The 12,084-nt window shown below is 36.7% G+C and overlaps 1 protein-coding gene across 1 annotated transcript; it reads right to left on the bottom strand.

Annotated features, from left to right (window-relative positions):
• Positions 1-759: 759 nt before the first annotated feature.
• LOC135274770 (dynein light chain 1, cytoplasmic) lies at positions 760-1,632 on the bottom strand. The gene has a single exon (XM_064375754.1). The coding sequence runs from the start codon at positions 1,529-1,531 to the stop codon at positions 1,262-1,264; it is 270 nt and encodes an 89-aa protein (XP_064231824.1). The 5' UTR covers positions 1,532-1,632; the 3' UTR covers positions 760-1,261.
• Positions 1,633-12,084: the final 10,452 nt, after the last annotated feature.

The following is a 12,084-nucleotide window of genomic DNA, read 5'->3' as shown; positions in this document are numbered from 1 at the left end:
TGCTTGTTGGCCTCATGTATGTCTTCTTTTGTAAAGTATCTGTTCATGTCCTTCGCCCACTTTTGAATGGGCTTGTTTGTTTTTTTCTTGTAAATCTTTTTTAGCTCGTTGTAAATTCTGGATATCAGCCCTTTGTCAGATGGGTAGGCTGCAAAAATTTTTTCCCATTCTGTTGGTTGCCGATTCACTCTATTGACTGTTTCTTTTGCTGTGCAGAAGCTGTGGAGTTTGATTAGGTCCCATTTGTCTATTTTGGCTTTTGTTGCCAATGCTTTTGGTGTTTTGGTCATGAAGTCCTTGCCTACGCCTATGTCCTGAATGGTTTTGCCTAGGTTTCCTTCTAGTGTTTTTATGGTGTTAGGTCTTATGTTTAAGTCTTTAATCCATCTGGAGTCAATTTTAGTGTAAGGTGTCAGGAAGGGGTCCATTTTCTGCTTTCTGCATATGGCTAGCCAGTTTTCCCAACACCACTTATTGAACAGGGAATCCTTTCCCCATTGCTTGTTTTTATCAGGTTTGTCAAAGATCAGGTGGTTGTAGATATGTTGTGTTGCCTCCGATGCCTCTGTTCTGTTCCATTGGTCTATATCTCTGTTTTGGTACCAGTACCATGCTGTTTTGATTACTGTAGCCTTGTAGTAGAGTTTGATGTCTGGTAGTGTGATGCCTCCTGCTTTGTTCTTTTTGCTTAGAATTGACTTGGCTATGCGGGCTCTCTTTTGGTTCCATATGAAGTTTAAGGTGGTTTAAATACAAATGTAGGCATTTTGCTAATTGTTTTATAACCACAACAAACTAGTACAGAGAATGCCCTGTACAAAACACAAAGGTTCAAACATCAAGGTGTTCCCTTAGCAAGGCTGAAAATTTCAGTCTCTGGTATTTGGAATTTAGGCTGCAGTCCTTGTTTTTGGATGGATCACTGGGTGTGTGGCACAACAGTCCATGCTTTTTTTTTTAAATGAGATGGAGTCTCACTCTGTTGCCCAGGTTGGAGTACAATGGCCTGATCTCAGCTCAATGCAACCTCCACCTCCCAGGTTCAAGTGATTCTCCTGCCTCAGCCTCCCGAGTAGCTGGGATTACAGGTGTGCACCACCACGCCCGGCTAATTTTTGTATTTTTAGTAGAGATGGGGTTTCACCATGTTGGCCAGGCTGGTCTTGAACGCCTGACCTCAGGTGATCCACCCACCTCGGCCTCCCAAAGTGCTGGGATTACAGGCGTGAGCCACCACGCCCAGCCTTTTCAGTCCATGCTTTTAACCAGATTTGAATAGAAGAATGGCCACCTGGCCCAGGTAGAAGTAGATGAAGTGTTTGGTTTCATGTGTCACGTAACTACCGAAGTTCCTCCCCACGATGCAATGCCAGGTAGGATTGTACTTCTTATCAAATTCCTTCTTGATATGAGCCGCAATGTCCTTCTCTATGTTGTATTTCTCCAGCGCCTGAGTAGCGCACTCCACCGAGTCCTGTTGCATCTCTTCCGACATGTCCGCATTTTTGATCACGGCCTTTCGGTCGCACATGGTTACCGTGGAGAAGGGGGCTGGCTGACAGCAACAGTCTCCTGGAGGAGGTGCTAGCACTGCTCAGAGATTGAGCTGCTGTCGCTACCGAAGCCGTGGCGCATCTCTGAACAGACATTTTTCAAAGGAAGACATTTATGCAGCTAACAAACATATGAAAAAAGCTCATCACCACTGATCATTAGAGAAATGCAAATCAAAACCGCATTGAGATACCACCCCATACCAGTTGGAATAGTGATCATTAAAAAATCTGGAGACAACAGATGCTGGAGAGGATGTGGAGAAATAGGAATGCTTTTACACTGTTAGTGGGAGTGTAAATTCAACCATTGTGCAAGACATTGTTGATTCCTCAAGGATCTAGAAATAGTAATACCATCTGACCCAGCAATCCCATTACTAGATATATAAATCATTCTATTATAAAGACACATGCACGTGTATGTTCATTGTGCCACTGTTCACAATAGCAAAGACTAATATCTGGAATACTTTTATTCCACAATGCATTGTAAATGTCATCCATTGTAATAAAATAAGAAATATTAGTAAAGTCATTAATACTACAGAGAGAGAGGGAGAAAGGGGGAGAAAAGACAGAGAGAGAGAAGTGAGAGGAAAGGCTGAAGAAAGAAGGGAGGGAAGGATGGAGGAAGAAAGGAGGATGTCTCTGTTTGCAGATAACAGAACTTTTAACAGAAATCCTAAGGATAAGATAAATCAACTACTAGAATTATTAAGGAAATTTAGCAATCCAGGATATAAAGTCAATATACACAAACAAATGTTATTTTTATACTTTGGCATATGCAAATAAAATATAAAATTTTAAAATAACAACAAAACAAAATACCAAAGAATAAACTTAGCAACAGATGTACTGCAAACCTGTTCTATAACGTTTTTTAATATTGAGAAAAAATTAGAGTAGCACATAAATGGAGATCTGAAAAATACCCATGTTTTGAAAGACTCAGTGTTATTCAGAAGACTGCTCTTTCCAAAGGGACCCATATACTTGATGCGATCTCACTGAAAAATTTCCCATGTTTTTTGATAGAAATTAAAAAGCTGTTTCTAAACTGCATGTGAACATGCAAATAATCTAGACTGTCTAAGACAATTGTTTTTAAAAAGAACAATATGAAAGGACTTACACTTTCTATACTTCAAGAGATATTATAAGGACACAATAAGCAATACAACATAGTACAAGCCTAAGAATTTACAAATATACCAATTCTATGTAATACAAAACCCAGAAATAGACCAAACTGATGTGGTCATGATTTTCAACAGAGGTGTAAGAGCAATCTCAATTAAGAAAGAAAAGTCTTCTCAACAAGTGACATTGTAACAACTGGAAATTCATATAGGAAAAAAATTAATCATACCCCCATTGAGGTAATAGACTTAAACATAAAAAAAAAACTACATATGTTTTAGAACACAATGGCTAATATCTTCCTGACACAAGCACATACAAAAGTATGCATTCTACATGGTTTCATTACTATGAAATTCTATATCATAACACAAAAAATCAAAACAGTGTTTTTCTCCAGGGGCAGGATTAGTGGCCAGAACAGACTGAGAATGGACACAAGAACACTTTCTGAAGTGATGGTGGCATTTTACATCTTGAGACGGGTTGAGTTACACAGGTGTGTGCATTTGCAAAATGTCATCAAGCGGTACACTTAAGATCTGTGTAATTTGTTGTATATAAATTATGCCACAACAAAAATAAAGAAAGAAATAGTGAGACCTAGTTAATGAAATGCACAATGAAGCGTTTCTGAGAAGTGTACTAATATCTGCAATTTACTTTGGAATAAATAAAAATGTGAGATAAATTAATGAATGAATATAGACCTGCTTAGATGGATGGTGAATTGTTAATAGTAGAAATGAGGCTGCCAGTACTTAGATGTTCATTGGGAATATCTTTCAAATTTACAGTCTTTGAAATATTTTATAAAATTTGGGGGAACAACAGGGAGAAAAGTTATTACTCGAAAAGCAAAACCTGTAATCAGAATGAAGGAAGGAAGGAGGGAGGGAGGGGTGGGGGGAAGGGAGGAAGAGAAAGAAGGAAAAAAGGAAGGAAGGAAGGAGGGAGAGAGGGAAGGAAGGAAGGAGGAAGGGAGGGAGGGAGAAAGGAAGGAAGGAGGGAGGTGGAGGGAAGGAGGGATGGAGAGATAGGAAGGAGGGAGGGAGAGACAGGAAGAAGGAAGGAAGGAAGATTTTTAAACTTTTATATCTTTATACTGAGTTTCCTACAATAACTAATTAATTTTAGGAAAGATGATATGAGGGAGCAAAGATGCCAGATTAAAGGTAAATCAATTAATGAGGCCAGGCATGTTGGCTTGCATCTGTAATCCCAGCACTTTGGGAGACTGAGGATCTGAGCAGATCACCTGAGTCAGAAGTTTGAGACTAGCCTGGTCAACATGGCAAAACTCCATCTCTATTAAAAATACAAAAACTAGCTGGGCGAGGTGGTGGGCATCTGTAATTCTAGCTACTCTGGAGGCTGAGACAGAAGAATCATTTGAACCCAGGAGGTGGAGGTTGCATTGAGCGGAGACCGAGCCATTGCATACAGCCTGGGGAGATAGAGCAAGACTTTGTGTCAAAAAAAAAAAAAAAAAGTTAAAAAAAGTTAATTGTCATTAAAGTGAGAGGATATTTTCCTTATTTTTAACAAAGGTAGAGAACGCACACAAAGAGAAAAAGAACGAGCAATCAAGAGAGACTTAAAGACTTAAAAAATGTTTCAAGATACCCAGTGGTAGAAATATGTGTCATTATCCAATGTTACAGATTTTACATAGAAAACAGCAATAGCAAAAATATGCTTCTACAAGTTGATGATTATTTGTGCCATGAAATAAATATGATGAACCTGATTTCATAGCTAAAATACAAAAGAAAAAAATGTAATTAAATTTGGCCAAGTTAAACTTTTGAGAATGATTATATAAATAAGAGAATAGAAATCTGTAGGTTAAATGTGACTCCTCTCTAGCAGTCACTAGTTTCCATTACCGGGTTCAGCAGTTTGACCCATGGTAAAAAGCATATGGTCAATCTTGTCGCAGATCTAATTAATTTTTGATCCCTGATAAACTACATTGAGGAATGCTCAGAAAACTTTCAAGTGAAGAAATTTCAAAAACATGACTTACCTAAGTTCCTTAGAATATTGCTATATCTAATGCTTATTTTGATAGAAAAAAATTTACAATTTTTATATTTGTGCTTTTCCCATAAATCTACAAATATTCAAATGACTTCTAAATCCATCTTGTGTATTATGTAATAGATTTATATTCTTTATTCTAGGATTACTTAATCCCTCTTCTATTAAATACCAAGAAAAAGTCCAACTTAGTGTTCATTTTGTCCTTAAGAAACAGAGTAAAAATAGTTACCTTATACTAGATTTATACAATTATCTTAAATTTTGAATGGTTTCAGCTATTTCCCCAATACAAAAATAATACTGTTTTTTATAACTACTTACTAAATGTCTACACTTTCCTAGATACTGAAACTGCAGTGTTAAACAACAACAAAAAATATATTTCTATTTTATAGGGCTTTTAATCTGGTACAGAAACTAAACATAGTCATGTATAGAGAAAAAAACACCATTATTTCAGATAGTGGCAAGTGTGAGGAAAATAATGAAACACACTTGTGATGTCTAGTGACTTGTGGGCATCACTTTAGATTTAGGGTTCACAGTATAGCTCTCGGAGAGGTTGACTTTCTTATTGAGATCAACCATGTGACCATATCCAGGAAACTCCATTTTAGACAGAAGAAAATGTGAGGGCTCTAAAATATACATGAACTTGAACATGACATTATTTTGGAACTGGCTGAAAGCCAGTATCGCTAAAAGCATGGGGTGAAGAAAAGAGAGTGAGATGTGATAAAGTTGGAGGAATACACAAATTCACGTAGAGACTTAAAAGGCGTAGCAAATAATCTATATATTTTCCCCAGTACTTCAGAAACCATTTACAAGAGAAATGACATGTTTTCTAAATGCTATTGTTTTACATAGTATTGATTAAAATGTGGACAAACATAGAAGTTAAAAGCATAAAAATAGTAGGATTCAGTGTAGTGTAGGCAAGAAATAATACTATATTTAAAAAGAATTGTAACAGGAAAGGGAGTAGCAAATGGGTTTTGGTTTTATTTTTTAAATATAATCAGAGATTCTGTTTGGGACTTGATAATATACCTTATCAACATTCTTAAAGTTGAGCTAGCAAAGTGGCAATCAAATATATCACTTTGTCCCATGAAATAAATAGGATGAACCTAATTCCACATACCTGAGGTACTAAAGACCAAAAAAAAAGCAAAAGAAAAGAAAAATGTAATTAAACAGATTTGACAAAGCTAAAATCTTTAGCATGAACATATGCATAAGAAAATATAAATATGTTTCTGTTTTTCCCTACTATAATCTCTGTAAACAACTAACATTAAGAGAATTAGCTGAAAGCAATAAAAATGTGGATTAGAACGGTTTTCTTCAATCCAAAAACAAAACAAATTAAAAATGAAAAGCACCAAAAACTAATTTATATTTGAGACAAGTTAGTAGGAATAGCAGCACTCAGTAAAAGCTACTAGAATCTTTTTCTAGTATCAATTTGTCATGCATGAAAAAGTATTGTGTTTGTTTTTAACGACTACCTTTAAAAATAATCAAAGTAGGGAAGACTTTGAAATTATTTAAATGAGATACATTGAAAGAAATTTAGATGTTGAGCTTAAAGAAATAGAATCATAATGGTCACAATTTCTACTTTCTAATAGTTGAAGTCCTGGATTATTTAAGAATGATTTTTTTCACTTTAAACAGACTTTTGGGATAGATTTTTAAGGGGAGTATATCAGATATAGGGAGACATTTTTTGCTGCACGACTACAGAAGAATTATGCTAATTTGAAATGTGTGAGTCCCTATTCCTGACACTATTTAATTATCTTCTTACTCCTCCTTACCATTGTTTATTCACTCACTGATGCACTTTTAAAAATTGTTGAGACATGTGGCATCTACCTCACAAAATGACACATCCTATACATAGGTTTAACAAATTATCCTTCAACCTGGGACACATTTGGTAAAAAGGAAGCTTTATTTCTCTCTAAGCTCGAGAAACAATCACAAAGCAGAACTTTCCTGGACAGATCAGGATGTACGGTCACCCTACCTTCTTGTAAATAGTAAACCAACACCATCTTCTTATTGCTTTCTTAATCTCCTTAACGTTTTAATCCTCTTCATTTCCAAAACCACTTTAGCCTCTTACATTGATGGCCATAACCCAGATGTCATCATTCCTCTTAACTAATCCACACTAGCTATTTTAAACTGTAATATCCCTGGGTCCAAATGCAATATCCTCGTTTTTCAGTTTTTAATTTATTTTGGAGACAGAGTCTCGCTCTGTTGCCCAGGCTGGAGTGCAGTAGCACGATCTCGGCTCACTGCAACCTCCACCTCCAGGGTTCAAGCAATTCTCCTGCCTCAGCCTCCCAAGTAGCTGAGACTACAGGTGCAGGCCACCATACACGTCTAATTTTTGTATTTTAGTAGAGACCGTGTTTCACTGTATTGGCCAGGCTGGTCTTGAACTGTTAAGCTCAGTCAATCCACCCGTCTCAACTTCCCAAACTACTAGGATTACAGGCATGAGCCACTGTGCCTGGCCTTTAATTTCAATACTGGAGATAGTTGATAAACTTAACATTGGTTTTAGAAACACCCCAACTAATAGAGACCTAATATTTTATCTGCACCATTTTTGTTCTTCAGTTCAGCAAAGCTCCAACTCAACATCGTTCCAATGATGCAGATCTCCACATACTGTTAATTGATCATCACATAACTGTACAGGAGTGATAGTTTAAACTCTCACCATTTCTAAACTTATATTTCCAGGCTAGTTAGCAATCCTGTGACATACTCAGTTGTTTTTCCCTTTCACTTTTCTTCTCATAATCCCTATCATAAATCTTCATTAATTAATAATGTTGAGATAAATGGAAGTGGATTTTTTCCAAGTGCAGATTTTTAATCTGTAAATATTCCTTTATTCCTACCCATTCTATTCCTGAAGGAAAATCCATATTTTGCTCCTCTTTGAGGACAAGCTCTTGACTGGAGCTTGTGATTTTCTCAAATTATCTTCTGAAACACTGGCTTCAACAATTGCCATTTTCATATCTCATGGTTGTTTCCCTCGATTCATAAATATGTTCATATATCTCATTTCTTTTTAAAAAAATGAAAATATTTTACTCCGATTTCTATATATTATTTTTCTTCCATGCATACTGTTTCTAATTATAGACTATCTCAATTTCTTACCTCTCATTTCTTTTACAACTTACTATTTAACATCTTCCTCAGTGATGTCAAGGAGATTTCTCCTACCCAGGTTCTCAGTTCATCCTTTAATCATCTTATTTATCGTGTATTTTGTGAGTATCTGCAATATGCCAGGCACTGTTGAATTGTTTGGATTAAATCAGTGAGGGCAACAATAAAGAAAACAGACAAAATCTCTTCCCTCAAAAAGTTTACATTTTACCGGGGCTAGACAGAATTTTAAAAAATTAACAAACATGCTCAATAGGTGAATTACGTAGTGTTTTAGAAGTTGGGAAGTGACACACTTAATACTATGTAAAGCAAGATGAGCAGAAGAATCAGAACTTGACCCGGAAGATGAGTTACAATTTTAAATTGAGTGGTCATAATTGACCTTATTTAGAAAGTGATATCTGAACAAAGATTTAAGGAAAGGGAAGAATATATCTATCTGAATAAGAAGTAGTACATGTCAGGGATGTTCAAGAAGGCCCCAAAGAGGTCAGTGTGGCTAGAGCAAGTAAGAGAATGGCGGAAAACTAATTTACAGAGGTACGGAAACCACATATATGATCTTGTAGAACACTGTAAAGCAAATGACCTTCATTCTAAATAAAATTGGTTCTGTGATGGTTTTGAACATGATCTGACTTAGGTTTTAAAAGTACCACCTAAGATCCTGTATTAACAATAGAAAGACGGAGAGAGTTCCAAGATGGCTGATCACTAGCAGCTCGGGCTCGTAGCTCCCAGTGAAAGTGCAGAGAACGAGAGGACGCCACACTATCAGACGAATATTTGTTGCTCACGGACCAGGAGATTCCCAGCGGAGGAGCCCCACGGGTCGCCAGCATGACTCTTGTGACCGGCGCGGCAGTTTTGCTGGCGCCTCACCGCGGCAGTTCTTGGTGCAGAGTCCAGAGATTCCCGGGCAGAAAAGCACCATCAATCTTAACACCGCTGTTTTGGCCGACGTGGTGGATTGCTCAGATTTCAGCGCTGGGAATCAACGAGTTGGACATCCGCTCAGAGACCTAGTTAGAAAGTCGGTAATTACAAAGACAACAGAGGGATAAATATATAATGAAGGGAAGAAAACAGCCTAAAAAGGCAGAGAATACACAAAATCAGAATGCCTCTCCTCTACAGGGGATCGCAATTCCTCACCAGTAACGGAACAAGGCTTAATGGAAAACGAGTGTGTTCCAATAACAGAAGCAGGTTTCAAAAGGTGGGTGATAAGAAACTTCTGTGAATTAAAAGAACTTGTTCTAACCCAATGCAAAGAAACTAAGAACCTTGAAAAAAGGTTTGACGAAATGTTAACAAGAATGGACAGAGAGGAATATAAGTGAATTGATGGAGCTGCAAAACACAACATGAGAACTTTGCGAAGTATGCACAAGTTTAAACAGTCAAATTGATCAAGCAGAAGAAAGAATATCAGAAGTCGAGGACCGGCTCAGTGAAATGAAACGAGAAGACAAGATTGGAGAAAAAAGGATAAAAAGGAATGAGCAAAGTCTCCAGGAAATATGGGACTATGTGAAAAGAGCTAATTTACATTTGATAGGTGTACCTGAATGTGACGAAGAGAATGAATCCAAGTTGGAAAATACTCTTCAGGATATCATTCAGGAAAACTTTCCCAACCTGGCAAGGCAGGGTAATATTCAACTCCAGGTAATACAGAGAGCACCACAAAGATATTCTTCAAGAAGACCAACCCCAAGACACATAATCGCCAGATTTATTAGGGTTGAAATGAAGGAGAAAATACTAAGGGCAGCCAGAGAGAAAGGTCAGGTTACCCATAAAGGGAAACCTATCAGACTTACAGCAGATCTCTCAGCAGAAACCCTACAAGCCAGAAAAGAGTGGGGACCAACATTTAACATCGTTAAAGAAAAGAACTTTCAACCCAGAATTTCCTATCCAGCCAAACTAAGCTTTACAAGCGAAGGAAAAATTAAATCTTTTGCAAACAAACAAGTACTTAGAGACTTCACCACCACCAGGCCTGCTTTACAAGAGCTTCTGAAAGAAGCACTATACATATAAAGGAACAACCAATATCAGCCTTTCCAAAAATATATCAAAAAGCAAAGAGCATTAACACAATGAAAAATTTACATCAACTGATGGGCAAAACAGTCAGCTAGCATCAAATGCCAGTATTAAACTTATATATATTCTGATTGGATAAAAAGCCAAAACCCATCAGTATGCTGCATCCAGACCCATCTCACATGCAATGATACACAAAGACTCAAAACAAAGAGAAGGAAGAAGATTTACCAACCAGAGAGTAAAAACAAGCAAATAAACAAAAAGCAAGAGATGCAATTCTAGCCCCTGATAAAGTAGACTTTAAAGCAACAAAGATCAAAAGAGGCAAAGAAGGACATTACATAATGGCAAAAGGATCAATGTAACAAGAAGAGCTAACAATTCTATAGATCAATGAGACAGAAAATTAACAAGGACATCCAGGACTTGAACTCAGACCCGGAACAAGTAAACTTAATAAACATTTATAGAACTCTCCACTTTAAATACACAAAACACACATTACTACCTCACACCTATTCCAAAAGTGACTACATAATTGGAAGTAAATCACTCCTCAGTAATCGCATAGCATTTCATAGGTTTAAATGAAATATTCGTTGGCTGCTTGTTTGTTATTTTCTTCCCTTATTCCTTCCTGTCTACATCATTAAGTATAATTATTGGTATAAAAGAGGTTTTCAATACCCATTACTAAACTGCATTCTAGCCTGGGCAAGAAAGCAATACTCTCATTCTCTCTCTCTCTTTCTCTTCCTTTTTCTTCCTCTTCTTCATTGTTTTTATTCTTTATTAAAAAAAAAAGAGGAGAGAGCCAACACAGAAAATCTCCCAGAAACTATATCAGCAGAGATGTCAGGTTAACAAACTGTTGACAGTTACCCATCTCCAACAAGGAACTTCTCATTGTTAGAAGGGTGCTTAAAATTGAAACATGAACCTTGTGCCTAGCTTATAATTTTTTCAAGAAGCTGCAAAGAACCATACACTAGTTATTAATATCAGGCTTCCACCCAAAATGGTTCAAGAACTTACTTGAAATACTGAACATATGAACTGAAATAAACTTGGCAAACTACAATTATGATGAAGTTTTATACCAAGAATTCAATCATTCTACTCCTTTTTTTTCCTTTGTTTTTCTCAGGTGACTGGATTGAACAATCAGCATACTCCTAAAGTTTCACCATTGTAATCTCCCAGGATGTCTTTTCTCTATGATACACATGTCTCATATATGTTATATATGTTAGATATATATGTCTATATGACTATATATGATAGACATATATATAATATATATATAATATTATATATATTATATAATACATATAAAAATATATATATATATTAATTATATCATTGCCCACAAACCTTTGGATCATGATTGTGTATGTGAGATGCTACGCTTAACTTTAAGGCAGAAGAAATTAACAGCAACTAGGTCTCAACTGTGACAACTTGTATCATAAGCACAGTACATGGAATTTTCTCATGAGAGGCATCTGAAGTACTGTGCTACACTCTGCACAATTACCTATGTTTCCCACATGGTTTTAAGACTTTTGTGCCTTGATTCTCTTAAAAATATCGGCTAGTATGAACACTAAATCATATCCATTGATTTTTTCTTTCTTTTTGAGACAGAGTTTCTGCTCTTGTCACCTAGGCTGGAGGGCAATGGCATGATTTCTGATTATTACAACCCCCGCCTCCTGGGTTAAAGTGATTCTCCTTCCAAAAAAAAAAAAACAATAGAAAGACTTTTCGGGGGCAAGACTATGGTCATGAAAGCAATAAGGAAGATTTTATAATAAACTAGGAGGAAATGAATAGGACTTAGACAAATACAGTACCAGTGGTGGAAGTACTATTTGCAGAAAGGTAGAACTTGTCACGTTCCAAAAATTTGTCAAGGTAGTTCTAACAGGATTGGACATGGGATGTAAGAGATGGGATGGCTCCAGGCTTTTGACCCCAAGCAAAAGGACCACATGGATCTTGATTATTGTTTCAGAAGACTTGACTGGCAGAAAACACTAAGAAGGCTACAAAGCCCACCGAGAGA

This window comes from Aotus nancymaae, unplaced genomic scaffold (genome assembly GCF_030222135.1).
Source record: "Aotus nancymaae isolate 86718 unplaced genomic scaffold, 86718_ANA_hifiasm-v0.15.2.pri h1tg000014l, whole genome shotgun sequence".
NCBI lineage: Eukaryota > Metazoa > Chordata > Mammalia > Primates > Aotidae > Aotus > Aotus nancymaae.
Note: the sequence above shows the minus strand (reverse complement) of the source record. Positions and strands in the feature narration are given on the sequence as shown.